This window comes from Sceloporus occidentalis, unplaced genomic scaffold (genome assembly GCF_023333645.1).
Source record: "Sceloporus occidentalis isolate IW3139 unplaced genomic scaffold, rSceOcc1.0.p SCAF_26, whole genome shotgun sequence".
NCBI classification, from domain to species: domain Eukaryota; kingdom Metazoa; phylum Chordata; class Lepidosauria; order Squamata; family Phrynosomatidae; genus Sceloporus; species Sceloporus occidentalis.
Genome location: NW_028317006.1, coordinates 6,433,955 through 6,451,166, shown reverse-complemented (window position 1 = coordinate 6,451,166; position 17,212 = coordinate 6,433,955). Strand labels below are relative to the sequence as shown.

Sequence of the window (17,212 nt, the reverse complement as noted above, 5' to 3'; positions counted from 1 at the left end):
AGTGTGGGGGCAGGGCAGAATGTGGGGGCAGGGCTGGGTGCAGGGCAGAGTTGGAGACTGGGTGCAGGGGCACAGTGCAAAGTGCTGGGTGCAAAGTGCCAGGGCTGGGTGCGAAGTGCCAGGGCTGGGTGCAAAGTGCCAGGGCTGGGTGCGAAGTGCCAGGGCTGGGTGCAAAGTTCTGGGTGCAAAGTGCTGGGTGCAAAGTGCCAGGGCTGGGTGCAAAGTGCTGGGTGCAAAGTGCCAGGGCTGGGTGCAAAGTTCTGGGTGCAAAGTGCCAGGGCTGGGTGCAAAGGGCTGGGTGCAAAGTGCCGGGTGCAAAGTGCCAGGGCTGGGTGCAAAGTGCCAGGGCTGGGTGCAAAGTGCCGGGTGCAAAGTGCCAGGGCTGGGTGCAAAGTGCCGGGTGCAAAGTGCCAGGGCTGGGTGCAAAGTGCCGGGTGCAAAGTGCCAGGGCTGGGTGCAAAGTGCCGGGTGCAAAGTGCCAGGGCTGGGGCAAAGTGCCGGGTGCAAAGTGCCAGGGGTGGGGCAAAGTGCTGGGTGCAAAGTGCCAGGGCTGGGTGCAAAGTGCCGGGTGCAAAGTGCTGGGTGCAAAGTTTCTTGAACAGTAATAGTCCACCTCTTTTCAGAATGTTTGGGGTTATTTTGTTTCATAAATATTGTGTTTGGGTTTTTGTACTTTGAAAATATTGTTTTTTTATTACATCATAACAAAATAAGAATGTTAATGTAAATTTTAAGTTGTTTTTTAACATCCAGTTCATTAAATTATTTTAAATAAACAAAAAATTTGCATATTGTTTTTTTTTATCCGATTAATCGATTAATCGAAAAAATAATCGGCCAACTAATCGTTAGTTGCAGCCCTACAATCCATCTTCCCATCATTTGAAAACATTGTAATCAGATCATTTACATCGTTCACTTTTGATTTGCATCCAGCTAGTAGTAGCGATGTGACCGTTTTCATGAATTAATGTCTTAAGTTTCCTTTTCTCCGATAAAGGAATAGCTGATGCATTGTAAATGTGTTGTGCTTCTAGAAGTGTGAAACATTTTTTGTCGTATTTAAAGGAAATATGGCTATGGATTGCGCTTCAAAAGAAACTGGGTTGAAAAACCATGTTTTGTTCCCACTGTACTGTAGTTAATGCTTCATCCACTGGCATTATCAGCAAACTACAACGAAGAAGCTTTAAAACGGAATGTGTTTATATATGATACATACACTAAGTATAAAACGAGTCAACTGAAAAATCAATTCAATTCATTTTGGCACCAGAATTGTGTTTAGATTGTGGGTGTAGAACATAGGAAATAGGTAACTTGAATGCAAGCAAATGCATAATTCTAAAGGGGGTGTCCAGTTTGTTCCTTGTTTATGACATCAGCACATACAATTCACCATCCACAAAAACAAGAATGTAAAATTCCCCAGTTTAATTATGCATTAGGAAGGGCCAATGGTGGCTAGTGTAAAAAATACACTAAAGATAAGGTGGCCCTGCAAACTGCATAATGAAACAGGTGAGAATTCTGGCATGTCTGCTAACCACAGATTATACAGGATCAACACAGTCCAGTGTTACCCCCTTTATAACGCAAAATTAATGTGGCGGACATTTATTCGTATCGTACCAAACCCTTACTAAAAATCTTATAGCAATCAGTCCCATTTTACAGATCACTATCGAGGGCAGGGATGTGGGTAAAAATGTATGTTATTTGCTGAGTGCAGAGGTACCCTCATAGCCAGCCTTTGAAGGCATAGAATTGTGCTTTAATATTTTCATGGAATATAGCACTTTTTCCATCGATTACTTGGACATCCTCGGTTGTTCCTGTGGCATGCAACACGTCCGAACACAGTAATAATCTATGTTTTGAAATTTACATTGTTCGTACACAGAGCGGACTGGCTCATATTCAAGACCAAGCATATACAACTGGACATATCTATGCCCTATATGTTTGGACAGCGTGTGTCATTTCATTTTGACAGTCTATAACTGCATGTACCAGGTTGTCTCTTTAAGAGACCCGCCTGTAGAATGTAAAATGAAATAGTATCTGGTTTTAAGCAGCCTTTCTGGAAACCCTTCTTCTAATCCTAGCTTTGCAATAGTAGCCGGGTGAAAAAACGGGTTAATTATTATTTCCCTCATAATCAGCTGACTAAAGAAAGTTGCATAGAAGCGTCAGCACAGAGTCAGGATGTCCCTGTAAAGCACCACGAGACTTAGAAAGATCTGGCACTTTAGGCTGGTTATTATGGAAGTCAGGTTAACCCTTATTGTGCTTCAATATCAGGATATTTAGAAGGTAAAATGCAACCTGCTTGTTTTGAGGCATTCATTTAAATAAATAATATCAGTGTGCAATATGCAGATTTGATAAGATTAACACAACAACGCGTTGCCGCTGTTCTAGAGTGCTTATTCTTAAAGGTACAGCTCTTATTTAGTGTTTGCAGCGGGTATGTACTGAAATGTTGTAACTTGACAGATTATCAGTCTCTTGTGAAGCCGTGGCACAGTGCACCAACACCCTTTCCACTTTTCCATGTAGGTTAATAAAGATTAACGCTGCCAATGGCTTGGGTGAATTACCAGAGTCTGATGAGACATGGCACCACGCTGTTATTATGTAGTCAATGTATTTTTTGTTCCCGGAGCTCTTCCAGCTTTAGGAAGTAGAAGGCACGGAAGGTTTTTCCTTCGTGTGCAATGTAACTAGCTTTAAAGGTCTTTCTAAACTAGGTGTGCCAGGACAGACTATTTAAACCTTACACCTATGAATTTAGCATCTGTTTGACAAGCGCTGAACCCAGACGTTAAATTCATGTTATAAATTATGTTTTGCTACAGTTGCCCCAGATTGTCCTACAGCATGTAGAATTTACAGATGGCCGGGTTTATGTGACTGATTTGGGCACCCTATCTTATACAAGGCATGTACCTTTAAACAGTATCTTACCAAGACCAATTAGGGCATTTTCTGCTCAGTCTTCAAAGGATATATAAAGGTCTTAAAAAGGATTCTGTTCCAGAATATAGGAAATTATTCTTAATTTCTCCTCAAATAAGTAAAAAGCCACAAGAAAAACAACTGCCGCTTCTTATTGACACCGGAGATTTGTTTGATCCCTGCACTGTTGCTACAACGCAATGCTTGGAACACACCAAAGACCGCAGAGTTTGAAGCTGAGCCACACGGCAACCTTCTCACATGGCTCTGCCCCACTCAGGTGTGATTTAATTAAAAAGATATAATAATCCTTCTACATGTAAAAAAAAATCCTAGTTAAAAACAAAACAAGACAGGTAAGAACCTTGGCAAACCCATGACTGTGCCGACGATTCGGGAACACAACTCACTAGTGCATATTTATAGATGTTTTGAAAAAATACCTTAAAAACAACCTGCCTTCGTGGCAGTACTTTGCACAAATTTCAGAGTAGAGAAAAGTGCTACAAGCGAGCAAAAACCCAGATTTACCTCTGGATGCTCAATGATGTCACACCATGGTGATTATAAAGTGATGACCCCTTTAAAGTGACACTGCAGGGTATTTTTTTTGGATTTAGTATCAGCCCTTAAAGCAAACGTGCGCTGAGACGTTTCTCCTTCACTCCGGAAGGCTTGTAATGTGGCTAGCAGCGTCCTCTCTCTCTATTAATGTTAACATAGTGCAGGCGATCACATGGCTGTACATGTCTTCGGTGAGGAATCATCTGCATTTGCCTTTTTCCTGATGCTTTCTACACAAGAAAGGAGAAAAGAAATAAAGTGCCTCTTTACACCAAGGTTCTCTGTTACGTTACTCTTATAGGTATTTATTGCATTGTGATTATGTCTTACGGATAACGACTAGCACAGCAGGTGCTACATGTAATCTACAAATACTGACCTGCCAGGTCTCTCCGACCAATGCCCACCAGGCCCTCGTACAATCCTTTCACTGGGTTTTCACCAGCCATCACTATCCCGTGCAGCCAGATCAGCAGCATCCTGTGACCATGGTCTCGATAACTTTTAGACCCTGATAGAGACAGGCGGTTAGATAGAGGGGTAACTATCTATTACATACCTTGTTTTAATCTGTTCAGTGATATCTAGCATCACATATTCTTCTAGCCAAAGCAATGTGTTATTCTTCCATTGCCCCATCATGCGCATACCACCCTGAAAGATGCTTGGTACCTGTCCACTGGTGCTCTATAGCCCGGATGTGGGCATCTGTGAACTTCCAGTACTGGGCCAGTTTCTTCCATTCACCGGGCTTGAGATATTTTGTGGCAAGTCTCCAGAGGACTGAGCGGATGTGCTGTGTCTCAAGGCGATGGTCCTGCTTAAAGGTCAAATGCCTCGCCATCCACGAATCAGAATCACTGTTCATATTATCCTGGAATAAGAAACTTACATATAAACTCATCTCTGCCTTGTTTATTACCAATGAGTTTTTATTTTCAGATACTGTATATTGCGTGCATAAGACATAAATGTGTCTTGTCAGCATGTTAATAACGTACCTTCTCCCACTTGTAGAATCGATCCGCCTTGATGATCATATCTGCCAAATTGATGTGATTCCCACGTGCAGCCACATCAAGTGACGTCTTCCCTTGCTGAAAAGCAAAACATAAAACAAGTTGGATATCGACAGGATAAATAATGCAACACATGCGCCGTATTCATGAAAACATCAATCCACAGTGACTTTTAAGCTATGCAGAAGGAAAGCCATAAAAGAAGATCACACTGTAATTTCAAAATGATTTTGTCACAAAATGCACTGATATAATCGGGAAAAAAACATTGTCTTTTTTTTTTCTTGCAACACTTATGCTACCTTACAGTACAAACACGCCTTTTAATGCTCACATAACCCTTTTTCACCGCACCTTATCCTGCAGCTTGAGGTTAACTCCAGCAACGAGGATCATCTCTGCCATGTCTTGCCGGCCATTCTCTGCAGCAATATGAAGAGGAGTCTGAAGCCTCTGTAGGGTTACAAGTATCTTGGTTATTTGCACAAGGTGATGTGGTCGGGTGTTACAAGCGTTTAGCAATGCTTCTGCTGGATCTTGGTGTATCCGATCGCTGCCTCTTTCTCCATGTAGTAGATTCGAATCGGTCTACCTTGTGTAGATGTGCGGTTGTGAGTCTCAGCATCCCTGTCCAATTCACACGTGTGTCTATCTCACCTCCACCCATTATAGTTTCATTGTAAGGTTCCTAAATGCCACTCAATTTTCTACATTATACATGATCAGCAGAAGCTCCTTTACTTACATAGTCAGCAATATCCAGATCACACTCACAGTCAATAAAAAGCTTGACCAAAGATGGAAAGTTCTGCAGAACTGAAATATGCAGAGCCGATGAATTTTGCTGCAATTAAAATAAAAAATATATCATTAGATTGTAAAGTTCCATGAGCTGGGTCCATTTCTGCTTCTGTACCAGTATGCCTTATAATGTGCAAATGGTATTGTAAAATCATTTTGAATAGTGTACATTTTAATGTTATTGTTAATTTTCACTCTCACCTATTGTAATAGCGCCACAGAATCTGGTGGCGCTCTGTAAATGAATACAACATACTCACATTGTTTACAGCATTAATATCAATTCCTGCATCAATAAGTGCTCTTGCAATATCCTCGTGTCCACGGAAGGCTGCATAGTGGAGGCAGTTCATTCCTTTCTGGGGGACAAAGACAGCTGTCACTATACATTAACACCTTATACTGTATATATATATGTGCTATTTAGGCTCTTAGTGGTTGTATATGCACCACTTATAGTGCTAATCACTTATCAAGTTACTTGGGAAATAGTTCATTCTAGCCTATAGTCTCTCTATGTGGTACATGGGAAAGGTATCGTTATTCTAGTGCCATAGGGAAAGGGCTAATTGAAAGAGTCAGTTTTGTTTTAATGTGGATAAAACTTTTTCCTTTGAGGTGAGAATTGGATGAACTCAGCTGGTTAATATGCTAGATCCCTAAATATTTTATATATATATATATGTAGGACAGCTGGCGACCATAAAATCACCCTGCAGACTGCCTCCATGTAGTAGGCCTCAACACAGAGAGACCTGCTTTATAGTAGCTGGAGGTGACTTTGTGTCGTATATAAAGGTTCAAGCTCCAAACTTGGAAAACAAAACAAAGAATGTGACCACCTGATGGCAGGAGTTTGTACAATGGGTATCTAGGCCCGCTGCACACCAAACATTGTTATTAATTTTTCTTGGTCTTCACTAAACCTGACTTTCCTTTTTTTAAATTTGTTTCTATAAAAAAGGTAGATTTTTTTTTTTCAGAAGACGAATAAAACCTTTAAATCCCTGCATAAGCTTCCACGTTAATCCTCGCATTAAATATGCTGGGATGCCTTTCCTTTTACTTATTAATTGATAAAATACCTCAGTTTGTGTGTTTACATCACAACCAGCTTCTAGAAGGATTTTCATACAGTCAAAATATCCACCTTCTGTAGCAAGATGCAAAGCGGTCAGGCCTTCCTGTAAATACACCAAGAAATGTACCCGTCATCTCGTACATTCATCATACCCAACACTGGCTGGTGGCTTACATTCCATCGCTTACTTTTCATTCATTAATAATTTCTCTTCATACGTTTAATGGCTATACTTTATAGAGTTCATTGTGACTTGGTGGTGATCAGAATCATTTGTTATTTGTTTAAGCATGAGCTTTATTGTGTGCGATGTGCTGAGTTTTACACACTTGACTACTGGCAAAATAGTATTGGTAACTAAATGGCACAAGGAATCACTTAAAGAATATACTAACCAGGTTTTTTTCATTAAGGTCCACTCCAATTTCCACAATCTTCTGCAGAACCTCTGTGTGCCCATTCTTAGCCGCCAGGTGAAGGGCTGTGTTGTTCTCCTAAATGTAATTAGAGATATTCAGGGAAACGTTTGAACTGAATGCAAAACTAAAATCATTTTGATGTTCTTCATATTGGCTGCAAGTGTTGCATGTACTGCCTACTCAAAGCTTGAATTCCATAAGTAAGCAATTTGTTATAGGTACATCTGTCTACAGTTCCCCATTTCGAGAATACTCTAGGCCTCACCCTCACTACTAGCTCCCATTTCACCACCATATTGAGTCAACAGCATGTTAAATACTTCCTCGCTCAAGATTCTTCTTGATACTGAGTTCTAAATTAAGGGTTTACTCTACATGTACTATAACAACAGTGAATTGTATCCGCCTTCAACTATGGTATCACCAGTATGTCCGAATAATAATCTTTTGACCGTCAGATAAATAAACTTACCTTGTCCTTTAAACTGTGCTGGCAACCAGAACCGATAAGAAATTCCACCACTTCCAACTTCCCATTTTCTGCCGCTAGATGAAAAGCCGTCCTCCCTGACTGTAAAGGAACAGAGAGTCTATTAAAAACGCAAAATGGCTCAAACTTTTATATCATTACAGAAAAGTCAAATTCTTCAGAATATTCCAAATGCAATGCAGATACTTTGGTTCAAAATAATTACGTCAATCCATACCAAAGTAGATCTTTACAAATAACACATGAATGTTAGGTATAAAACACGTCAGGGGCTGTAATTATAAAGATCAGTTCTAGGGGCACAAATGTGGGCTATGTCCGAGTGTCCACAAGTAGCAGTTTGTCCAAGAACTGATCTTAAAAACGATGTCTGGCTAAAAGGAGACATTCATAAAACAAACAGTTACAAATGTAGAGGAGCTTTGCAGGATCAGGCAGGAATATCCATGGATTTAGGTGTTGACGTTGTTTGCTCAAATAAGGATACCCCAAAATCCTTGACCTCTTCTTTTTAGGAGGAGTATAGAAGGGGCTGACATAGGGCGATAAAGGTAACGATCTTCTTGTATACCAGCAAACACAGAAGCAGCTCTGGCAAAAGAGCATTTTTTCACATTTACATATATAAAAGTAACAGATAATTAGTAAAATATTGGTTTTCTTCTTGCCATGCTAATGGGATTCAATAAATTGGTTTTGTTGAAAACAAAATTCTTTTTTCATTATATTTACATGGGCGCATGTAAATATTGCTTAATGGGTAATAATAACATGGTTCTCTTAATAAGGTAACCTGTTTTCTTGACTATTTCAATTCAATGTATTTAAAGCTGCTTTTTTTCTACAGTCAAAGTCTCCGTAAGTCAAACTATCTTTGTGCTTAGAATGCCCGAGAATGGCATGTATGTGTTTAAGGGTTAAAAAACACTATATTGTTTAGGAAGGTGTTTATATGATTTTGGCTGGGAACAACTAATTGTCAGGAGTCACAAAATCAGACACTGATATACACTTGTTGTTATACGCTAAAAAACAGTTTTACCATTATTTTTAATGCAGTTCTATAACTATATTTTAAAAATGTATTGTTGGCTAAGCAGAGAGGACTTTGGGGGCATAACACAGGCAAAAAAAAAAGTGTTATAAATATTGGGCTGCCACGAAACCAAATAATTTTAGCAGTAAGGGTGAAGGAGTTATTGTATGCGCCATTATGCTTCCATGCAGCTTTGTAATGTTTTGTGAATTACCAGTAAGGCCTTCCATGGTTTCTAGCAAGGTGAATGTTGACATATTCCAAAGCAATAGAGGCTCTAATCTGACCAGCCCTGGTGATCAGTTAAAGGTCTGGTCCTTGTCAATGACTGGGGTGAATGTAGTGTTTATGGGAGGTGAAGTGTTAAACATGATCCTGTTTTGCGCCTCTGGAAAATCAGGTTCTTTTTTATGATGTACAAATAATTACATCAAACAGCCAAAACGTAAATACACTTAGTACTTCCCCACCCTCTGCTAACTAAATAGTGTTTCATGGACACACGCAGGTGACTTTTGTGATGTGGAATTTACAGAATGTTGACAGCCTTCCCGACATGACCCTTCCTTTGAATATCTGGACTTGATATCAGGCTCCCTGTTAGAAACTACCCCATGACAATATGTTGGAAATACTAGCCAGCTTTGGAGGGGCATTGTACCCTTGAGTTAGTATAAAGTTACCTTCACAGTTTCCAACTAGACCACAAAATTGTAAGCCAATTATGGTAGGACAACCATTAAACTACTATAGAAACAGGGTTCTCCTTTTAAAGATTAGTAGGGGTACAGTTTCTTTCCTCTTCTGTGACCAAGCTCTTATCTTCCCTGTGTGACACTGCCCGGTTTAAATCACCGCTGAACACGGATAGACTTACCTTGTCTACCTTGTCTAATTTAATGTTTTCAAGATCCTCCATAATAAACTCCATGACCTTGATGTGGCCTCTCTGTGCGGCACAGTGAAGAAGATTCAAACCATTCTGGAAATCAAAGAAGGATATTTTTATTATGCCAAGGGAAGCTATTAGGAAGGAACATAACTAAAATTATGTTTAATTGAATGAACAGAGAGAGGTAGGTGACCCAGCTAGTGGGCTAGAAGAAGCTGAGCTGTGGGCAAGTCAGACCCCAGGTTCCGCTCTTCAAGCAATACAATGAGTCCTTGTGAGCATCAAGGACAAACATACTAAATGATCCATACCAGCCATCACTCCTTTACTAGGCTGTATTAACAGGTTTGGTTGGGGAACATATTAAAAGAAAAAGTAATACATAAAACATAATCCAGCTATATAAGTGGGGCATCACATCTACAACATATTCATTGTTTGAGCAAATAACACAAAATCATTTAATAATTGTAAAAGTGAATGTTTACAGGTGCTAGTAGGGAAACCTCAGTAGGGTAGAGGGCCTATATGTGAAACTACTTCTAAGCTGCTCATGGTTGTAACCAACAAGGAATCATGCAAAGGTGTTATTATCTTATATCTTCTATGTAATATCATTTAAGATGAGTAAATCTGACACAGACCTAAAATAAAAACACGTTTCCATTTTGTGTTCTTGTGTCTAGACACAGATCATCCCTCTAGGTAACAGTTCTCAATAGAACCATAGGTGGTTCTTTAATTAAAAATTGCAATTGAGCTTGAAAATGAATGATACACCTCTGGTCATCCGAGGAGATCCTTAAAACATGCAAAAGCAACATGGGGATTGAAACTTAGACTCTCTAAGTAACTTATTACAATGATCTATTATGGCAAGATCTCTTAGCAAATCCCCCGAGCTTTCATAGCGTATTTATTTGCAAGGAAACAATTAAGCCACATTAGAATTGGTAGAACAATCATTACCTTATTAATGCAGTTAATCTTGGCTCCAGCATTGACAAGAATCTGCAGACATCGAAGATGTCCAAACCAGGCTGCCAAAAGCAGTGCATTCATTCCGAACTAGAAGCAGAAATAAATCAGAGAATTCAGGTACTCAAACAGTTAAAATAGAAGAAAGTATTTCTCCAAAAAGAATGATATGATACTGTCTGCCTTGCTACCCATTTTATTCAACAGTAGGGATATATATTGAGAGGAACTCCTAGATTTGCTGCAGTCATAGCGTGCATTGTAGTTCAGCAGTAACCTGATCATCTTGTAGGTTTCCCTGTGGCCTACTGATACAGTGGACCTGCCACTCTGTAAACTACCCTCCTGGAGGTAAAAACAGATTGCTATGGATAACATATTTTGTTTAGGGAGTAGGGGAAAGTAGGAAGGATCACCTGGAAATTGAAACACATACATTGTCCTCCTCGTCCACAGGCACATCATGGTCCAGCAGAAGCTTCACTGCCTGCTCATGTCCAGCTCCGGCTGCCCAATGTATGGCTGTCCTGTCTACCTGAAACAGCAGTAAAAGGACAAGACGAAAACTTGATCAAGGGCTACTGCTACTCCCGCTGATTTCAGTACGAGTGCTACATAGCATGTGCAGGAAGTATATTTAAGTATGCTTCCTGTATACACTTCCTGGTTTGATTAAGGGAGAGGAGGGAAATGAGACAGAACTCTACATTTCTAACAAGTTAGACCTAATAAAAAATAAAATGTTTCTTAACCACAGTAATCCAAAAGGGATACTGTACCTACACTGTTCTTGGCCCTGACGTCCACTCCTTTGTTGATCAGTTGCAGCATCTTCTGTATGTTGTTGGTCTTTGCTGCATTGTGAAACTCTATCTCTGTACGCAGTACTGAAACAAGACAAGACTGTCAACAAGAGGAACAATTGTAGAACTTTTCTGAATAAGCCTGATACATTTACTGTTCTGGTAAAGGCCAATAGTGCACTCTGGTCTAGGACGACTGGCTCCAGAAGGATGTCCCTGTCCTGTTGGGCAACAGGATTATCCATTGGGTTGGGGGATAATCGTATCAGAGATCATCCTAGAAACAGGCCCATTAAATCTACAGAGATTTTGGTCTGGCACAGAGCTCCATAATATATTTCACTTGCTCTCCATGACTGTCCAAGACATGCACAGCTTGGCCATTTTAGTAATTCTTGGATATGAAGGAAGCGCCGCGATGATTTCAGAGAATTAAAACTTTGTGTATAACAACGCAACTTAGGCTGACCAGATTCCTCCTATAAAGGAGAAATGATATTGAAAATACATACTGCAGGCCTGTATTCAAGCCCCTTAAAGAAGCCATCTGGTCATCTAATTTACCTGTCAAACACAAGAAGTAAGAGATGAAGCCTAACATCCTATAAGAGATTAGATCAGATCTTGCTGGTAAATTCTTCATTGAATCTTGTAGACTTGCTGGGTAACAGTATCTGTCGGAGACAGAAGCTCCTGATCCCACACTGGGTTCACTGTTGCAACATACCTATTAACACCGATACCTAAGTTATCGTCTTTTATAAATCAAATTCCACGTCTGTTTGGGATCGGTGCCAAGGAGACACAGATGTTGGAATGTGATTTTCATGCTTGGCACACATGAAACTGTGGCTCTGCCATTTATGTTTTACACCTGCAAAGGTTATTGCAGGACACCGAGGCCCCTTTTTACTAAGTAGCATTTCTCTACAAGACATTATAGCCTATGAAACATGAGAAAAATACAGAAAATCTACATAGGGAATAAAAACATCTATTATTCAGCTGCTGGTTCGGTTAATTCCGAGAACGTGTGCTAAAAGCGCTTTGTACGTGTGGATTTTTTTTTTGTGAAATTACAAAAAGCCAGCGTTTTACTTTGCACCAATTCGTTTGTTTGTGTTCCTTTTATTTTCTTAGTAAAACAACTTCCAATTAATTTGTTAAAAAATTAGTATTAGCACCCTTTTTAATTAGCACAGTGAGTGATAACTTTTGCATTATTTTGCCATATTTTTAATATGTATCTGTTTTATCAGTGATGTATTTTGGCCTAGACTGGCTAGGCCTAGAGCATTAGGGCCAGTGGGGCATGGCAGGGAGACAGTTGCCCTATTGGTGCCACAGCTCAATAGGCCAGCTAAAAGAGATATCAGCCCATTAACCCTACAGAGGGCTGTGCCAAGTCAGCACAGTCATCCATAATTTCCTTCCGCTCAGTGCCATGTGTCCTTAAAAGGTGGTGTGCCAGGATATGATGCTATAATAGTAATTATATGGAGCATATGGTGGCGCTACCCTTGGTTGGGCTTAGGGCAGCACCGAAGGTAAATATGCCACTGGCTGGAATATATTGTGAAATGTGAAATGTTCAATTGTGATTTCATGCTATGCCTTATATGTTATTTGCATTATTACACACTGTATTTATATAGGGGGAGGACTTGCTGCATCTATATCATCTGCTTTGTGAGTTGGCAGATTTAGATGCCCATGGGGATGGGCCTAGCCATGTGCTGGGGCGGAGGAAGCACCAGACAGCGTTAAAGGGCCAAAATATCCCTGCCACCCCCTGTACAGTGCGTATGAAAGTACTACCATTTTAAACATTTTTTAAAAAGCACTTACCTGACACAGAAGAGCCCGCCCTGCAGCAGGAACTGCTCTCCTCTTCGATTGCCTATTCTTGCACTGATTGGCTGCTTCAAGCTGCCAATCAGAGGCAGAAAAGTGCTCCCTTTACAGTCAATGGTAGCACTTTCCACCCTTGTGCCCCTAGCTTTTTTGAGCCAGCACTGGAACTGGTTGGAGGTGAATGTATCACTTCCAGGCTGGGAGTAGCAGGGGAAGTTTATCATGTCAAATTTTGCCTCTGGAAATGTTTAATTGTCATATGACACAAATGCACTCACTGAAAGGTTTTTACCATGGGAACTGAGGCAGATTATTAAAAGTTCCTATGTTGGTTTTTTTAAGTGAAAAAAAACTCCAAAAAAGCAATAAAAAGACAGATCTTCAAAGTGATCGTGCTAGAGAACTAATATTTTGTTTGTGTTTTTGTTCTTAAAGCCTTCTGCTTTCGTTGCCATCTGTGTTTTTATTTACAGCCGCCACTGTAAAATAGATTAACCCTCGGTTCTTCAGACGTTTTATTTTCCCCATTATTTTAAAATTAAGTTAAAAAAACTGAATATAATTTCACACTGCTTTAACCATGCACATGCTGATAAAGATATAAGCAGGACATTTTAGCTCTAAACACTGCCTGACCCATATTTCTTTCCATGCACCGGTTCATCGGACGTAGTGACAGCGGGCAATCGTCACAATTAAACCCGACAGCCTAATGTTACGAGGCAGGGCTCCAGGGATACGTTTAAAGCAGTTTTATCTACAGCGAGTATACACCGTACCCAACTCTCGTTTAGAAACCCACAAAAATACAACAATCTATTCATACAATCACCTTATCAACTGTATATATCACATGTATATTATTATTTATGAAGCTGAGGCAATTATATCAGATAACACTTATTAGAGGGCCTGAGCCATTTAAGGAACTTTAGGGACACCAAGACTCTTTCTGAGAAGACCTTTCAGACCATGATCACATATTCTATGTTACAGAAGACGCTGGTTTGAGAGTCCAAACAATGAAACAGCAACTCCAGCCAGAACATTGTGATTACATATATTGGCCATTATTATAATGACATGCCAACAACCACCATGGAGTTACCTCCTGCAGTACCAACTGTAGTGGGTCTCGGTATCCTAGATATAGCCGCTTAAGTCAGCTTCCTCCCCATCAGCCACTGAGCCTCTCGCTGGTTCCTGGTCGATACCAGAATATCAGCCACTTAAGTTGATAAAGTTACCCTCAAGAACACTAATCTAGAATGCTTGAGAGTCAACCAGGAACTACTCATTTTTATTAGGGAACATGCACACATATTTATACCAAATCTTCTCCCAGATAAACAGTACAACAGTACAAGTCCCAAGAGACAAATTACATCAACAAATCAACAAACTGGGTTTTTTTGCCTTCTTTTGGATCAACAGCAACAAATTAACAGATATAAGAAAGGCTGAACTTGATGGACGCATGTCTTTTTTCAGCCTATATAACGATGTAACTATGTAACAAAGGTCTCACAGGACAAGGTTTTCACACTCCAGGAGAACAATAGTACATTGGGTTCCTGGCACCTAGCAGCTGGGAAGTGGTAAAACAGACTAGTCAGATTTTACAGGAACTGGTTGTTTTCTTACACCTGGGGTTATCTCGGTAACCTAATGATAGTAAATACCAACAATATCTAATGCCAAGAGACCTGTACAATAAAACAACATTTTACCAGGCTCAAACAGTCTGAATAAACCCCTTTTTAAAAACAATTGTACCCCAACTTTGTATCTGAGCTCCAGTCTGTAGTAATTCAGAAAATGTAGCACTTCTACCCACCTCCCCAAAAACAGAACCCCTTCCAAGGCCAGGGCCCATAATCTTTAGGGAGGAGGTTGGCCCCCAGGCCCCTCCAGGCTCCCAGGGCATGGAGGCTTCAGTGACACACAACCATCACCCTACCTCCGTCCAACTGTTCTCCATTACCCTTATAAATGCAGTTATTAAATGGAGTTATACATCTGGGAGTTCCACACTATTGGCAACCACGGTCTACCTCTCACCAACACTACCCCATCATTCAGGCTTTGCCTACTTTCACTCAGTGCTTACTAGAACAGTCCAATTGTCTACCCCCCCCCCCCCATGCTATGCTTCAGTTCTTGGTAGTTGCAGTTTAATAACAATTTAAAGGTTACAGCGCTGGGGGTTTATAAATAATCATTTATGTACAGCAACAGCAATTTCACGAGCAGAGGACATCCATAAAACAATGAAGTGCAGTAATTCCTCTTTAGGGTTTGGCTTCACTTATTCCAATAAAAATACACACTAGAGGAAGATATATGTCTCCATACCAGGAAACTAGCTTCTAAGCGACTGTAATAACATGATACAGAAATACGATCTGCCATTGTATAGTGCAGGACATGCGCATTAAAGGGACCCTCTATATGCACTTTAATGCATGTGATAGCTGAATACATTTCCATGGTGCCCACCTTGCAAATGCATGGGGGGGGTTCTGCAGAACCCTCCTATATGAATTTGACTTTGCAAAGTAACACACTTAATGTAAAACTGTTTTTTTTTTGTTATATACTACTTTTTTCTTGTCTATCCTTTGTACAGCGCTACGGAATATGCTGGCGCTATATAAAACAATAAATAATAAGTACCCTGGCTGGATTGATTAAAGACATTCCAAGCGGTATCTATTCTATAGAACGGGCTGAGAAACATGAATCTTTTCCCAAATTAGACCAGAGTAACAGGCGGAATAACAGTCTGAGTACACCGACAGGCTTCAAAGCTCCGGAGCGCTGCTAGAACTGCCACGGACAGGAGTTCTACCTGCGTGGCAGGAATTCTGCGCCTCGCCTCTCAGATAATATTCTCTCATAAGTCACATAATTAATGTCAAAAACACAGAGCCCAGCTTTACAGGGCAACTAACCACGGCAACACACCTTATCAGCCAGTTACAATGTCAAACATAAGAAATTCCTTCCGCTCACCCGCACATTCCAGCGAGAGTTCAGTATGCAGCAAACAGAGGGTTTGTACAGATTACAGCCACTCACACCCATCACGCTAGGACAGCAGCAGTAGAAACCTCACTTTCTATACCCTCATCTCCCTTTGTTTCGTTATGTTATACTCTACTGATATCCTATTTACCTGTTGTACTGCGATGCTGAATATGATGGCGCTATATAAAGCAATTAATAATATAAATATGGTTTATGCACTCTTTTAACTCGAACCTCCTTTGCTCATATCGCTCAATCAGGTCACATTAGATACTTTTGCATTGCACCTTATGAACTCTTATCAAGATCTATATGCGAGTAAACCGGTAAAGCACCTTCTACATATATTAATAGAAAGATACAGCAAATGCCGGCGACACCGCGGAGCTTTACAAGTTAAAGCGATTAGACGTTACTCCTAAAAATGATACCCAGAGAGAGCAGGCGGTATTTTATACGGAGGTTATCACAGAGGTAGTGGATACACGGATACGTTGGGGAATTCAGTACATGTAGACAGCCCTTCGCTGCCAAGTGGAACTCCCAGCCCTTCCTTCCTCTCATTGTCTGTGTAACGATGTCATGCGCTGGGTTAACAGAGGCTTATACAGAGAAGTATATACAGAATATGTGTGTGTATATGTGTGTATAAATAAACATATATATATATCGATATAAAAGTATATACAGTATGTGTGTGTAAATATGTATTTATATTTGTGTGTACATATATATTGATATATGTGTGTGTGTGTGTGTGTGTGTGTGTGTGTGTGTGTATATATATATATATATATAATATACATATATAACATACATTTTATATATATATATATAAAGATACAGATTGCACTCTTCATCGTATTAAAGAATACAGCACAGCGTGCCACGGGACTAACCTGGGAGGTGGGAGGCGGTGGCGGTCGCTGCCCGGGACTCAACCCCGAGACCCCGCAATGACCCCCCCCCCCCGGTGTATCCACCCGGTCTGCACATGGAGCAGACACCCCACCGTCACAGCCCAGTCCCCGGTGTAATTGGCACTTACAGATCTCATCATCACACAGCAGAGCGCCCTCCATCCCCGCACCGCTCTCATCCAAGCCACATCACTTCGGCTCTCCCGGAGCCAGCCCTTCTCGGGGCAGCCTGCGCCCGGCGAGGGGAGGGGCTAGTGTCAGTGCGCAGGAGCTGGCCAGGGCCGGCCCATGACGTCACGGGAGGGGCAGAAAACGAGAGGGCGAGGAGGATACGGAGAGGACGTGGTTCCGACAGACCGTGACA

At 40.8% G+C, this 17,212-nt stretch overlaps 1 protein-coding gene across 1 annotated transcript; it reads right to left on the bottom strand.

Annotated features, from left to right (window-relative positions):
* Nucleotides 1-3,693: 3,693 nt before the first annotated feature.
* LOC149300051 (uncharacterized) lies at nucleotides 3,694-17,010 on the bottom strand. Its single transcript, XM_089485524.1, has 15 exons — nucleotides 16,977-17,010; nucleotides 11,025-11,128; nucleotides 10,678-10,776; nucleotides 10,233-10,331; nucleotides 9,249-9,353; nucleotides 7,318-7,416; nucleotides 6,822-6,920; nucleotides 6,431-6,529; nucleotides 5,606-5,704; nucleotides 5,290-5,388; nucleotides 4,899-4,997; nucleotides 4,527-4,622; nucleotides 4,198-4,399; nucleotides 3,905-4,036; nucleotides 3,694-3,755 (listed from the first exon to the last, which is right to left on the bottom strand). Exons 1-15 carry the CDS (start codon nucleotides 17,008-17,010, stop codon nucleotides 3,694-3,696), a joined length of 1,527 nt encoding a protein of 508 aa, XP_089341650.1.
* Nucleotides 17,011-17,212: the final 202 nt, after the last annotated feature.